The sequence below is a fragment of the Aquila chrysaetos genome, chromosome 25, assembly GCF_900496995.4.
Source record: "Aquila chrysaetos chrysaetos chromosome 25, bAquChr1.4, whole genome shotgun sequence".
Classification (NCBI taxonomy): domain Eukaryota; kingdom Metazoa; phylum Chordata; class Aves; order Accipitriformes; family Accipitridae; genus Aquila; species Aquila chrysaetos.
This window is the reverse complement of record NC_044028.1, coordinates 6,746,922-6,763,448: the sequence shown is the minus strand read 5'-3', so window position 1 is coordinate 6,763,448 and position 16,527 is coordinate 6,746,922. Positions and strand designations below refer to the sequence as shown.

The 16,527-nt window shown below is 36.7% G+C and overlaps 2 protein-coding genes across 6 annotated transcripts in view; one reads left to right on the top strand and one right to left on the bottom strand.

Annotated features, from left to right (window-relative positions):
• Positions 1-15,626, top strand: part of GPR146 (G protein-coupled receptor 146) — a 75,995-nt gene extending 60,369 nt beyond the window's left edge. For both annotated transcript variants that reach the window (XM_030001672.1, XM_041120282.1), the window contains 2 exons: positions 5,190-5,388; positions 12,169-15,626. In XM_030001672.1, coding sequence (XP_029857532.1) covers positions 12,215-13,234 — 1,020 coding nt within the window. In that variant the 5' untranslated portion in view covers positions 5,190-5,388; positions 12,169-12,214 and the 3' untranslated portion in view covers positions 13,235-15,626. The remainder of the gene's footprint in view (positions 1-5,189; positions 5,389-12,168) is intronic.
• The window catches only part of C25H7orf50 (chromosome 25 C7orf50 homolog), a 135,315-nt gene that overhangs the window by 95,575 nt on the left and 23,213 nt on the right, over positions 1-16,527 (bottom strand). The window lies entirely within an intron of this gene.

Genomic DNA, 16,527 nt, shown 5'->3' with positions numbered 1-16,527 from the left:
GTTTCTGAAATTTTTCAGGTCAGCCTATGTGCAATTAAATAATCATTCCAGCACCTGCACTGCTATGCAGAGACCAGATCTCTTATAAAACTTGACATTAGGAAAAGCTTTTTTCCACCCTTTTATAGAAGTAGAGTATTATTTGGAAATACAGGCAATTTTTGAGCTCTCATAGCTGAGTTACGTAGATGATCTACCCATACTGAGGAATTTATTTTGTGATAGAAATATTAGTGTATAGTAATAATAATAAAATACTGGTTTTTAGAAAACAACTTACATTACAAACAGTGCCCAAATAAGCCAGTATAAAATCACTAATAGCGAATCATGGGCAAGCAACCCTGAGATGTGAAGGCAGCAATCACACAGCACAGAGCATGGCTGTTCTAGAATAAAAGGAAGAAATGTTGATTTACGACCAGCCTCTGAGGCATAGGTAATTATTAATACCAGTGCTTATGTATACACATCTCCAACTTGTGCTTTTTTTAACCCTGTCCAAGCAGAGAGTTCCAAGCAGAGGCAGTAAGACTATCAAATTTTACAAATTCACATAGCTCCATGTACCTTACAAATCACCATAAGCACCTGAATTCCATTTAAAAAAAAACCACTCAAAAACCCCTCCCAAAGCCAAACATACAGGGAATATAATACATGCAAGGTTTTTTATTCTAAAATTCATCCATAAACAAAAATCCTTTAACTTTCTTCAAGCTAGCACTTCTTGGGTTTATGTACAACTTCCCTGCTTCCCCCCCCCCCCCCCGCCTTTTTTTTTAATGTCAAAGGCCTAATCTTCCATGGTGGTTTAATCAACGATGCAAATTTGCTTGCTGTCAAGCAATAAAAGACTAAACATGTATAAAATTAAAAGCAAGCCCTTTCACAAGAACAATTTTACAGAGTGACTGGCGACTATGCATCAATATAACAAAAGCCTTAGAATAGATGCTCTTCTCAAAAAAAAATTTTTTTTTCGGGAATTTTGAGTTATTGCATTAATACAAGTAGCCTTAAGGTGCTAAAATGCCACCAAGAAAAGCTTCCAACATGTAAGCTCAGGCCTTGAATAGAGTCAAAGCAATCTTTGACTAACTCTGTAGCTAATATCCCACAGTCAAGTTGGGGTTTTTTTGTTACATAACAACACTAGAGGAAGAATTAAGATGGAAATACACAGTAGTTTGTGGGAAAGATCTTTGAAAAAAATTGTAGATTATTTCACAATTCAAAATTCCAGTAACACAGCAATTGCTTTTCATCATAGTACACCGGGGAACGGGCAATAACAGCCATTTAATATTCCAAAACAATCCTATCATACTACACAGGGACAGTTTTCTTAATAGCATTACATAAAAAAGGCAAGAAAAGATATGCTAATTGAGAGCAGAAGACAACAGCATAGTCTAAAAAACAGACTTCAGGTTTCTCATGCAGCATTAGTTCCCTAACAATAATAATTACCCTAGAGCAATCCAGTCCAATCCTTAGACTAACTGCAAGCTTACTGCAGCCTTTGGTTTCTGTCCTTGATGACTGTGGCTATTTGATGCTCCACCCAAGCAAACAAGCTTTTCCGCTCAACTGAATGTTGTGACTCTCTGCTGAACAACTGACCACGATAATTCAGAAGGAAGGTGAGCAAGACAGAATCACCATGTCCGTAATACTTCACTGGATGGATCTGCTTTAAGCCAGAGAATAAAAAGACTGAAATGTCCATGGTTTCAGCATCTCACAAGCCAGAAGCATTGAAAGATGTTTGTTACGGAAGACGGAGAAGTTTCTCTCATCTGGCATACATGTATATGAAAGAAAGAGACTTCCCTTCAAATGAAACCTACCGTCAGGGATCTGTACTCTGCTAAACACATCAGTAATACTGGTCAATTAAGAGAAATTATTGGGTTTGGTCAGAAGAAAAGTGGCTCACATCTGCTTTCTTTATAATAACATCTGTCACTCGGTACTAGATATATTTATTTTGCCATAGGAACAATAAGATGTGTTAAAAAATAAAAAAGAGTTTTGCCCAGCACAGCATACTGTAGATGGCTAGTGCAATTGTATGTGTTATCAGCCAATCCTTAAATACTGTCACAGCACCTCACAATTATTTAAATTCTGCAACTTCTACCTTTCCTGCCTCTGCCCTATCCAGAACATCATTATCATACATCATCCTTTTCCACTGAGAGCATGTATACTAATACATACTAATCACCATGAAATAAATCCATAAATCACTAATAAAAATAATACTAAAATTATGCATCATCCCAAACACAGTCCCTTAAACACCATTTTTTGCAGTTTTATGAAACGTTTCTACAACGAAACAGTAGTCTGTTTGCTACTGTTCTCACATGACTTGCACCCTGTGATCGTTTAAGTAAATTAAATAAACTGTTTTATTGTTTAAGGAAAGACACAGCTGGTCACACAACAGCAATATCTTGCTTTGCTTTTAGTAACGCATTAACTGTGACAATAACAGCACAGTGAGCTGCTGCCAAAACCACACCATATAGCTGTTAAGATACCTCAGACTAAGTTTTGTCTGTTTCCACAGAGGAGGCAGAATTGCAGCTATCAAGATGGGAATCAGCATGGTCTAAACAGAATAACAAATACAGAGTTGGGAAACCTTGATTTTCTAACCTCTATTTCTCCTCTGGCTTCCAATTTATTCCATCCACTTTGAAGAATACATTTCTCAGTAACCACATTTCTCTACCTGTAAAATGGGGGTACTTGCTGATACGATTCTCTGAACACGTTCTGGAATTGTAACGTACTACTTGCTCCTGATTCAAAGTACGATAAATGTTCTCGCCCTCTAAGTACCACTGAATAATGAGGCTTAATACAGATTTCAGTCAAAGTATGATATAATGTTTGTAAATGTGAACATAATCTTGAAGATGGGAGCTTTCTCTAAGCTTATTTTTATTTTTTAAAGATGGGAGGCATAAGAAATAGCTTTCGTCTTTTTGCTTTTCTGGTTCTATTTATATAATTTTTCTCATTAGAGGATAAGTTCCCTTGGAGCTCTCTGCTTTACTACACCTTGCATTGTCAGAAAGGAAGTTACTGAATAACAGGAAGTGGAGTCTTAACACTGCTGTGTTAAGAGTTTATCTTCACTTGAGTTACTCCTTGCTCACTGATTGCTAATTAACTCAGAAAAATTTAAACCTTTGTAAAGAGTGGTTTGAATATTCCTTAAACTTTTGGTGCAGCCATTGATTTGCTTTTTACTAATAATGACAAAGGGCACAGCCAGATAACCTTGTGTACATCCACCCAATGCAACTTCAAAAAAAGTACAAACCCCAGCTGTTTGCTGGTGGCCCTCAGCCAAGACATAATTTTACTTCCTCCCTGCCCCCCAGCAGAGCCATGGTTATCAATCATGTGTCTATTCAGACCACTTCAGTGGAAAGTACAGCAACAAACCGATGCCATAACTGTTTAGCATTGCCTCATGTGCACACTTCATCCATTCTGGAAGCTAAAAAGTCAAGTTAGTATCTACCAGTTAATGACCAAATACTTTCTGAAATTTTACTGCAATTTCAAAAACAATCGTTTGACTATGCTTACGTAGTTTAGTGTACTCTCTGCACAGCCCTAAGTCCTAGAAAGAATAAGGTGACACTTCAAATTTGCATCTTTCATGAAAAATCAACAGAACAAAAAAGTATCACCTGACTTGCATATGATTACAATGTGTATTTTTTTCTTCACCATTCTTAACTATGAGAAATTAATACCAACAAAATAAACCTGGATTTGGGTATACCTCAAAAGTGAATGCTATATACAAAACACATACACTACACTGCCAGCTTTATCCAAGTTTTTCAGTAACAGTTTGGAGGAATTACTGTAAATAAAAGTAAAACAATATACCCACTCCAACAAACTTCTATGCTAGAAGGATCAAAACCAAAGTCAGTATGGGAATTACAGTATTCTGAATAACATGTGTAAGCTCACTGGAAACCACATTTCACAGAGCCACTGAGCTACAGCAGGGCTGTTTTGGAGCCCAGCTACTTCACAAAGAACATGCACCTTCAGCCTGAAAGCTGAAATGTCTCTGGGCCACCGCTGCAACCCAAGATCCTCCACGTGCATCTCTTGTTTCAAAAAAAGTATTTGGAGCAGTAGTGCTAAACTTCAGGTGGAAATGTAGACCTAATGCTGAATATTTTCTCCAGGTAACCCACAACTCCAATTTTGAAATCTGGACTCATACACATTTGTCTCATTTCATTTCTTTGAAGCACTTTGGCTCTTTCCACATGTTTTTCAGCGAAGCTTGTTAAAGTGCAACAAGTAAGTTGCCGTGAAAACAGAGCGCTGATCAAACACTGCTCACAAGTTACCTTCTCAACCTACGAAAGCCACTGCAGATTATTAAAAGATTACAATAAAAATTGTTCTTCCCCATGTGCTGGTATGAGAAAACATGATGCTACCAATGCATTCCAGACAGCAAGGCTGCATGCACTAAAAAAAAAAAAAAAAAAAAAAAAAAAAAAAAAAAAAAAGGCAGCGAACCCTTTCTTGCTCATTTATATCTGAGGTTTTAAGAACACTATTCAACATAGTCACTAAGAAAACTGATGCTGAGCCAGACCCAAAACATACTACAGACTCAAAATCCTGTCTTTTAACACCTCATGGTCATTGCAGAGCATCTGGAAAAATAATTTATTGCATATGTACAATACTGGGAGTGTTCTAAGAGCCCAGACCCATGGAAAAATAGAAATATACCCTATTTTTAAGAAGGGATCTTAATATTTTTGACATGCACTACTTTTGTGTCGAGTTTTTGTCTTATTAAGCAAGGGTCCTTGCTTGGTATTTATTCAACAGGCTGTTCCTTTCCTAGACCTCTAGCAGTTAAAACAGCACACTAGAAAAAAATGTAATTGCAAAGGCTGGCCAATACGCGTAGGAATACTTCATGAACAGGAAAAAAAAAATCCACTGGATGGCCTCACATACTTAGAAATGGCAGGGATAAACACTACTTTTCTGTTCTAAAATATCTCACTGCAGAGGATAATTTGAACTTTAAAGTCACATGATGAAACCATAGGTTTGCTAAACATGCAACGTGTATGGTTTGAATGACTTAAACCAAGTTCCTGTTTCCTTTACAGAACTGTATGTTTTTGTAGTCAGCGAGCGTCTGGATTTTTCATCTTGATGTACAGCAGCTAAAGAAGTTATTGTAATATATACACCCAGCTTTCTACATAAATAAAAAGGGCTATATGCTCCAAACAATAATTGTATTTCATCTGACTATTCACGGTGAAGTCTCAGCCCATTGTATCTGTGGAGCATTTTCTTGAAAAGGTAAGTGCTTTATATTACTTTGAAAATGCAATGTTTTATTCATCACAAGAGGCTCAAATTTTGAAACTAAGGCTATAATTTAAAGTTTTTAGTTATCCGTTCTTTAACAACATTTGAACTACACAAAGTAAAATACTGTATCTGGGAAATATCCTCAAAAAGCTGAAATGTATAATAAAGGTGAGCATTAAACAGAGTAAATGTGAAGACTGTTTTCCGGTAAGTACTTAACTCCCATTGAACTGATGATAGCTAGATGATGAAATACTGTTCAGTGGTCTGGACAAAAGACTCCAACGGTTGCCTAAGAGCAGTCTTTTAAAGGATAGACATTGTTGGATAATCCTAACCACACTGCAGGAATTGTATAGGACAGGAAACACGTCAGCTATGCTGCTTGGAGATTATGTTCAGTTACTGCAGATTCATTTATATTCTGGAAAAGTAAAAATAAAAGCTTTCGGTTTCTCAGAAACTGGTAGTTTTTCAGAAGTTAAGGGTAGGATTTCTTAAATCTTTACAACCACAAATACTTGCTCACGTGTAGGAATTTTGACATTACAAGAAAGATGAATATAGTATTTTACATTTCAGTCTTTCATATACTGAAAGCTGCCCCCATCTTTTAACTTGGCAGACATACTACGAACAGAAAGGACAATTTCACCCCCCAAATTATATGCAGTGTTTTCATGGGTCGATGCAGGACACGTCCACCAAGAGCAGAGTTTCACAAGCAATATTATGCGTATTGCTTTATGACTGGATGAAAGAATATTTTCCTTCTAAAGGCTGGTGACAGAATGCAGAAAGATTGCCCTGCCAAACCTTTTATAGAGGAAGAGTTCTGGCTGCCAGGGAGAAACTCCCCATTTTAGGAGCTTTTCTTTCTAGACTTGAAATAAACAAAAATTTCCTTGAAACCAAGCTCTCCATTTGCAAGAGGTAACCATCAAAGTGGGGATGGGGGACCAAAAGCAAGGAAATCTTAGAGACTAGGTGCTCTCAGTACTGAAAGTAGTCTTTTCATAACTTGCTGTTTTTAAACTGCCTGCTGAACACTATGCTCATTTGCTCAGCTCCATCTGTTGGAAGTGAAGTATAACGTTATCTGCTGTGCTTCGGAAAGTAAAAATGAAACGTATTTGCTTCAACTGCTGACACAAAAGGCAGAGTGGATGATAGTGGGGAAACAGGGCCAGAAAGAAAAAAAAAAAAACCAAGAAAAAAGTGGGGCTGCATGAAGTTAAGGATTCACGTGTGAATGATGGTCAACTAAAACAAAGTGAGGAGGAGCAAAGGTAAAAAAAGGGACAAAATATTGGAACATGACAATACAGGAAAAGATAATGCAAGTAGCATATTGCAAATTTCCCTCATTAATTAATCTTAGGAGAAACAGGAGTAGGCCTGGCTTCTGCCATAGCTTCAATATATGTGAGCTTTGACACACTATATATTACTCTCAGTTACCAGTGAGTAAATAGAAATAAAGTCAGTTTACGTCATCGTATGTTGTGAGAAAAAAAAATATAATTCAGGTCTCGAGGTGTTTGCACTTTAAGCTGACAGATTCCACTAGAAGAGTAAAGGACTCAAGCCCCCCCACCAAGCACAGCATAAACATTACATGCAGTTTGAAATAAAATTTATGTCCCTGCAGTAAATCCAAGAAACAGCAAGAACTGAGGGAATACCAGATTTTCTCACAGCAGAGGAAAATGACATAATAAATTCCTTATTTTTTTTTATGATGGAAACTCAATGTATTTTGACAAAAAAAAGTAGTTGGCTGCATGGAGATTATGAAATAAAAGATGTGAGAAATAAACAACCCTCCGGTGCCCTGCTGCTCCCGTGGAACATATCTTTTTATTTTAAATTAAATTAGTACTACGAAAAGTCTATAAAAATTCACAAATATGTTCATCTTACTACAGCAAAAGTTGTGAGCTCCTTCATCCCATTATTATTCTAAGCATACATTTACTTCAGTGCAAGGAATGAACGTAACACTTTGGGAATGTTTTAAAACTGTAAAGGCTTACAATTTCTAAGAGTTGCTTTACATGACAGATGAGCACCTTACAGTCATAAGACTTTCTAAAGCTATCCATTCTGATGTAAACAAATGTATAGAGAGGTTATGCCATCTGTGACTATATTCAATCAAGCAGCTGCAGAGGCTGCAAAGGAGTCAGGCTTTTCTGACTGGGTCCAATTTATAATCTCAGCTAGAAAACCCTAATGCAGCGACTTCATGAGGTGATGAGCCATACATCTTGTAAAGTGCTATATATCCTCAAGTTTCACTGAAATAGCTATGAAGAGACAAAATATTGCAAAAAAAAAAAGTTAGATTGTAGGATAAGGTCATAAGTCAGAAATATATATCTAGGTGGTATGACCATGTTAGAGAGAAGAATGTACATGTATTAGCTTGTACAAAGTATTAGGTATATTTGATTGCAGCCACCTGCACACGAGCCTTTCCTACCACAATCTGAACTCAAAATTGCCATTTGCTCTCTTTCAAATACTTAATGAGACGCCAGAACCAAATAAGAACATAGTCTGACATTATCATTGTGATTTTTTTTTTTTTAAAGCAGAATAAAAACTTCTAGGAATAATTTAAGGGGGAGGGGGAGGGGGGGGAATAATGTCTACAGCATTAACTTTAATCTTATTTGCCAAACCAAAAATATTTCAGAATAAGCTACAAACTGCTAGCAGATATTTTTTCTTCTGTGTTGAACACTTTATTGAATTCAAGCAAGCATTATGCTCATACTGGCTAACCGTAGCATAGCTGCAAACAGCTTGTTTTGTTAAAATTTTGTTTGTGTGGGTAACCCTAAGGTGATTTTCTGGAAGTTCCCTTTAAAACAGCACACCTAGAAATTTTTCCCTAAGTCAGAATTTTAATACTTACACTGATTATAATTATACACATATAGTTGCACTGTTATTTCCCCCCAAGTGAGTATGTTAATTCTAGATTGAATAGCTTTTGTTTAGTTTAAATCTCTCCCCAGATGAGGCAAGTTAAAAGAGACACACTTATGTTAGAATAACAACGTCTAGGTGGAGAGCAAGAGTGACATTAACATCGTTATTATTTAACAGTAATGTTAAATAATGGTCTGTGGTTATAAACAGGAGTTGTAACCCAGCTGTAACTATTCCAGGCATTCCTTGACACCTATGACAAATGAGGCCTAAACACATCGGTAGCCTCTCTGTAATACTGTGCTGGTCCATCGTTAAAATATCACAACATGCAAACTGGCAGGTACAGAAAGAGAAACCAAGATGATGCACGCACTTACACAGTACGTTGCAACTACTGGAATATGCTGCATTAAGGCTAATGTTCCTTACTTTGTCTTAAATGCCCAAAGAGTAGCTAAATAAAATAAAAAATACCTTGCTATGGTTAAAGATGAACCCAGTATCAGTACCAAGGCCAGATCCTGAGCAAATTTAACCAAGTTTTGGCATCTTGTTTTTCCTGTAGTTTGATGTAAGGCCATATGATTTCCTGTGAAACCCTAAACCATGTCCTTTGTTTCCTTTGCAATTATGCTACCATAAAAGTCCAATGTTGCTTAGCTATTCTGAGATTCTCTGCAAGGACACCAAGCATGGTTAGTTGGCCCATCATGTAAAAGTTGTTGAGAAGATAATGGAGACTTTCACAATACCAGAACTAAATTCAAATGTTCAGCCCTGCAAAAGGCCTGATGGGACTAGAAGGTTACACTGGAGACTCTGGTGGAAGAGCTCAAAGTGTAAATATTTCTTAACCTCCTGAAACTACTGTGTAGGATGGTAACAACAAGCTTTCTGCAGATGCTCAAGTGGTCCCACATTCTCTTTCTCTATCCATCACAAAGTACCTATTCTTCACCAGATTAAGCTTCAAACCTCTCTTCTAATAGAAGGCCAAAATTTTACTTACAGTTTCCTTCATTCTTGAGATTTCTCCTGAGTATTTAAGAGATCAATTGTAGAAGTTAGAATTTCATGGTCTTTAGATTTCCAGGAAATAAAGAGAAATCAAAGCAGCAGAAGGAAGCCAGAAGAAGTAAGTCTGTCAAGCTCTATGGCTGCAGCTGACTGAATAGCACAGTAGATCACTTTCAGCCATAGAGACAAAGGGAAGTAGAGAGTACTTGTGCTACTTCATTAATGAGAAATTCAAATATTTTTTCCCCCCAGTGCTTCAGTATTAAGCACAGAATGTAATTTAGAAATCAGACTGATCACCTTTATTTCAAGAGAGATACTTTGAAATTAAAATCTAGAAGGGGGAAATCACTAGTATGAAGAAATACAAAAGGCCAACCAGTTGACTACAGTTGTGAGGTTTTGCATGTGTGGTTTGGGGTTTTTTGGTTTTTCTTTTTAATTATTCTCACTCTTCAATGTAAGCACTTTAGTACAAACTTGAGTCCTTCTTAGTGGTTCATACTATAAATCAGCTGAACAGAAACAAAAGCTCTACTGCAAGCATTTAAGATAGATTTCCTCAATTAACAGGACAACAATATTTCCTCCCAACACCTATCATCTTTGAAAAGATTTTCACTCCACTTTTAAGATTGTTCATATTTAACAATCTATTTTTAAGCTTCAAAATTATATTGACTCTTAATTTGCTTCAGAGACTTCCACCAGTTTTGCCCATCAATGCTTTCCTACATGGTGTACTCCAGTTCAGAGGTTAGAACACAGCCAGAGTTTGACCAGCCAACTTTTCCCCTCCTGCAAGTGTACCTGTAGCACAAAAATTCTTGCCTGGGTGTGTCAGTCCTTCCTGTAGTGGAATCTCTCCAAAAATAACCTTTTCTAGAAAGGAAGAAACCGTGTCTTTGAAATAGGACAAAGAACAGTGCTGAATCAAAACATAACTCCACAGTTTTATATAAATGAAATTATAATTATATAAGATTATATACACACTTAATCAAGCCACTTTGATAAGTCAACTTTTCTAATTAAAACCAGTATTAGAATTCCAATTTTGAGGAGAGATTAGAAATATCAGAAATATGAAGTAGTGTCAGAGGTAACAACCATAAATGAACTGTCAAACAGTATTAAGACACTGACTTATCTATAATGAACATTGGTTAAAAACATTAATGCATCTTTATGAACTTTCACCAATTTAAAGTTACTTTCACTTTAAGAGTTAACATCACCAGAATCCCTTTATGGAAAATGCATCATGTACAACTAAGTATATCAGTCTTGTTACTAATACAACTGTATAGAAACTTCTATAAGAACTCCACTGCTCTGTCTTTGCCTGATGTACTGTCTATGTACATTGCTTGTACAGACCAGCTTTGCACACAACAGAACAAAGTAAAAACACCAAACTCAAATCTAACACAAAACTTAAATCCTTGTGAATAAAGAAGGATTATTTTTTTTTGCCAGAGAACAACATTCTACACTGTAAAAATGCCTATGTATTTAACTTTTTCCGGTACTAAGGACCTTAATCAGACATTCAAAATTCATTAGGAATAGTGAGTTCATTACCTTATGTTTAAAAATATTTATCCTTTGTAACTAAAAACCAAAAATATGTTATTTTCTGCATCAATCAGTACAAGGTACACAAAATTTTCTTTTAGAAATTGAGTTAATTATGCTTTTAGGTGGTCTGTAAAATTTATATATCCGTATCTATTACACTCAAGTTTTTCATGAGTACATATTATGTTCTCCGACAAAGCTTTTTGGCTTGAAAAAGGATCCTCCAAACGCTTATATGGTAGCAGAATTATTATATCAACATATCATAGCGTCATTACAGCTCACAGCCTATCCATATTACTCTTAAAATTCCCTATTTTCAGGAATTTACAACTCAGCTGTAGAAAAATGTCCCTTGCTAAAACTTTATCAATAGGCTTATAATGCACCAGTAATCATTTTCTCAAATTCGTGTATGCAGAAAAGCATTTTTTTCAGTTTTATGCAACAGCTACATCTAAAAATGACAGTGTTATTAATGTATAAAGATGTTTTAGTATGAAAGCAGTTTGTTCATAACAGTTCTTAAACATCCACATTAATTTTATATGGGCTCCTCAGTGCAGACTGCAGTTATGAAAGGCTTTTTTTCATAACAGAAAGGAAGCAAAACTAAAACAAAGAAAGGAATGCGACTCTTGCCTCATATTGTGATTATCTTTGCATTTTCCTCAATATGCGGTGTGAGCCCCGAGACTGTCAGCTGGGTTCAAATTATACAAAATTCCCAACCTTGCAACAGTACAGTGAAGCTATTTTGTGGCTGTAGCTGGAACCCACGCACAGGAGTTGCCCTGCGTACTGCCTTATCTTTTTTTGGCAAGATGGTGAGGAAAAGCGGCTCCACCTAATCACAGAGCCAACTCCTTCCTCACCTGCCAAACAGCCAACTCTTCCATTTATTCTACAGGCAACATAAGTGCGCTGAATCCTGGCTGTTGTCTACAAAACTGAGCTGCAGTAAAGTCCTGTCTGTATCAAGTGAGGAAAAGGGGGTAGTGGTGAGAGCAGGAACCAGATAAAAAATAAAAAGGCAGATTTCTCTGGCTAAAAATATTTTGCAAGCTAGCTTAAAATTAACATATGAACATAAAATCCACCAAAAATTACTACATTTCTTCTGAACAAATGGTTCATACTCCTGACTGCGCATAATATTTAATGCACAAATTAGAGACATTACAAACTGTACTTTAAAACCTGCTTCACCTTCCTTTTCCATTTCAGTTTCAAACTCCATTGAACAGGAAATAAGCACGGTGTAGAAGGAAGGATGACTTCTCACAACATGACATGGATCAGCTACCCAAGCAAGAACTTGGCTTTCATCTCCCCAGAAGAAATTGAAGCCTTCATAGCTTCTCAAAACATCATATCAAGACTTATGCACTGTTATATCGCCTTTTTTGTACCAACAGGATTAATAGCTGGCATATGTATTTTGATTGTTTTCATAAAGAATTATTTGCAGTACAAAGTCATAGAAAATTTAGACTTACTTCTTCTACACTTCACCATCAGCAATATTATAATGATTTTTTTATCATTTACTGTCATTACTAGACCTGACTACTTAAAAGCAACCCACTACACGTGTAACGTACTGTCATTTTTTTTCAACTTCAGTTATTTCAATTCTCAGTATGTTTTGATTTTGACACTTCTCATACTATTACTCAAGAGATTTCCACCAAGGACTGCTCTTAGCAAAGCAATGCAAAGACCCATATTGTGTGTTGGATTTGTACTTATATATGCCTTCTGTTTGTCACTGACTGAGGCAGTACTGGTTGGCACAGATAACTATCACTTGGAAACAGACTGCCAGTTAGATCCATTATTTGCATGGCCTGAATATGAGATCATTAAATTCACCTTTGGATTTGGAATCCCATCATTTCTTCAGATACTCTGTTTTACTGTTCTCTTCGCTAAAAAAGCGCCTGCTGAAGCTCCAGCCTTACAACAGCACATTCGTACTTACCCTGCTGCGTACATTATAAGCATAACAATATTTATATGCCACCTATTTTATAACATTATGATTCTCTTCAGGACAACACTCAAATTACAGAAGAGCATTGGAACTCCAAAGAATGAGCTTGTGATGAATATTGCAGAAATAGTGCTGTTCTGTGAGAGCTGTGTTAGTTTGGTATTTATACTTTGTTTTCATAAACCATGCAAGGATGAAATACTTAAAGTCATACAGAACTGCCGAAGGGAAAACACTGCCAACAATCACCTTGAAATACCAGTAACAACTATGACCCATGAAAGTGGGTCTCAGTAATACTTCCTGTTCTGAAGAACTGTCAATCCACTTTACTTTTGGTTTTGGTTTGGTTTTTTACTTTTTCAAAAAAGGATAATTGTTCCTTCCTTAGAACCCAAACTTGGACTATCTTACAGCTAGCAGTACTGGATGAAAAAAAAAAAAGACATTTAGTTCTAGTATTTGCAGTGATCTATGAGAAAACATGCAGGGTCTGGGGTTGTTTGGTTTGGTTGGGGGGGGGGGGGTCCATATATGTATTTAAATCGCCTATTTTCTGCAAGTGTTACTTCAAAGCCAAGTAGAAAGAAAAGTACTGTTGCCATAGAGGTGTGCTTTTGTAATAATATCAAATCCCCGGCAAAGATGCAAACAAAACCAGCAGAAAGCAACTTTGAACAAAGGTAAAAATCTGCAGCCAAAGCATTTTCCCAGGTGTGCTTCCTCTTTTGACTTCTTACTTTACAAACTACTTATTTTTATAACAATGGTAAATTTCAGTAGCAGCAGCAGTGAAGTATGGCTTAAGACCCATTAGGATTCTGAAATAGTATGTGATACTGTAAGTCTGCTCTTACATTTTTTTATATTACATATATATACATGCACACAAACTGAGCATTTTTTCCCTTTTTCCATTTTCCTCTTCTACTTTTGTTTGAACCCTTAAGGTTTTTGTCTCAACTCTTGTGCCAAAAAAAAAAAGATTCAAATTAATGGAAACACTGGTCCATAAAGGAAAGCTTCAGGTCCTTTGTGAGGCACTGAACTGGAACGATCAACAGGATGGCTAATTAAAATTTTGTGCAAGAATGAAGGCTTTTTGTTAATGTACTCTCAGCTTCAACTTTGCATTAAGACTTACAGCAATTATTGATTTAAGCCATTCTTGATGAGTTCATTCAGAAGTATGAAGTTGCATGCCTTGGAAGAGTCACATTCAATAATATACTAACTAAAAAAACCACAAAACAAAACGAAAAAAAGAAAAACCAAAAAACCCCACAGAAAAGCCAGCCCAGAACAGTATAACTAAGGCATGTCTTTAAGAAGGCAACAAAAGCAGAGCCCCAGTTCCAAACTGAAATCAGGGCTCTGCTGGAGACAAGATAGGAGCATCATACAGTTAGATGAGAATTCATAAATGGTGCAAAATGGGGAAAAAAATCTGAATCAGAGAATAAAACAGCTGTGATAGAAGTTCAGACGTAGCCCTGCAGAATCAGTAGCCAATGCAGGCTGAGAGGTAGGTGCAGAGTTTTAAATGAGTGCTTTGAGCACATTGTTACTGTAACCAAATTTGGCCAGGAGCCATCTTACACATTTGGCTTCAGTTTCAGCTTTTCCCCTCATAGAGGTGGAGAGAACGGAAACAACAGGGAAGGCACAAAACTGTACTAGATCTTGGATAAATACATAGACTTAGATTGCAAAGTTATAAAAACACAGTGATGTGACAAGGAAGGCTTCTGAGAAAAGCCACTTTAATGCTTAAATATGTGCCTTTGCATGACACCTGGATGCTAACGGAACTGCTAGATTTTTTTTGCAGTTCTATGCTTTGGAAGGTCTTCCTGACGGGGTCCAGATTTGCGTGGATGGCTGGTGCAAATCAGCATGGACTGCCTAAGACAGAGAAAAGTGAGCGCTGATTGATCAAGAGGAACACCTTCTGCAAAACAACAGCCAAGTGCATAAATGGAAGAATAAAGGACATTTGTTCAATAATAATACAGTATGTAGATCTAGTATCTAAATATATGGATCTAGTCTTACACATCCAAGTCCTGAAGTTTATGGACCATGACTGTATCACATGCAAATAAAGGGCAATATGTAGACTATGACCATAAGGATCAACATTTCTGCAAGATGTAAAAATCAACTGGTAGGATGTCTGCATTGTATTATGTCAGCCTGTTTTCCAGTTCAATTTTGTTCTGCTGCCAGCATGAACAGATGGATAATTAAAGAACACTACATATAAACAGATCATTATAGAACCTGGTCAGGAAAGAAGTACATAGATAAGAATGATCTCTTTGAATACAAGAGCCAATTTCATACTTGTGAAAGGATTTCTCAGCTGGCATCAGAGGTTTTGTTTTGCACCTGAGAAGAGGGAGATTCAACAACATGGACCAAAGATCAGCCCTGCAGAAAGAAGTTTGAAGAGAAGAGTTGCAAGAGCTGTATGTTGGTGAAAAAGCTGACAGACTGAGTGAAAGAGTATGTCAGAAGATGCAAGCTGTTTATCCCAATTCAGACAGAGTATCATAGATTCAGCTGCGCCATGGATAAGTCGGTTATCTTCTAGTATGGGAATTATGCACAAAGGATTCTACTTTATTCACTGCTTCCATATATTTTATATTTGAGGATGAAAGAATAAATATTGTGCTGTTTCTGAGTCCTGAGTTACTGTTAAAGGTGCCTAAAAGAAAACCTAGTCAGTAAATGTTGGCTCTAGTTAATGTTGGCTGGGACTTGGAAACTGGTCTAATGGTGAGTGAATCACAATAACGCACCTGTAAGGAGCCTGAAGGTTCAACATGGGTGGAAGGATGCTTCATGATACTCTCAGCAAGGTACACAGCTGAAGCAGAACCATAACCAAATGTCTCAGAGAAATAAAACCTGCAGGGGCCTACTGTCAGGTCTAGGATTTGGGAACGAGTACATCTTGTCAAGAATGAACTGCTATGTATAAGTCTGTGAGTACTTCTGGGTATAGCTTCTGGCTGCCATCTGTGAGATCCAAGCAAATGTACTCTGGTCTATTCCCTGTCCACGGCTACTGTCGTGGGAAAAAACAGAGTATTTTCTGGATGGCTGGTTATATAGTCATAAAGGAATCTCAATGTACAATGTAAAGACTTTGTAACTGAATAGGAGAAAACAAAGGTAAACGGGAGAGAAGAGGTTGAAAAAATGCAGAACAGTAATTCAGTTATATTAATAACTTACAGTAATACAGAAATGTTTTGTTAAATCATTCTTGATAAAGTTATTCAGAGCTTACATTAAAATTCAGGACAAGGAATGTGCAGTTCTAGAGAAAATCTACTTGCATCCAGCTAGATGGAATATGGTGGCAAACACCCCTATGTGCAGTAGGGGAAGGAACAGAAACAGTCCCCAAAGTGCATTCTAAATAGTCTGATGGGAGGAAGAAAAGAGCAGCTTTGGCTAAGATTAAAAGTAATAATTTTTAAATTATTAATAATTTGAAGTGTATTTTTAAGAACCAAATAAAATCTCCCTGCTCGGAGAGATTTTTTTTTTCCCCTACACCAGCAACAGCTTTGTTG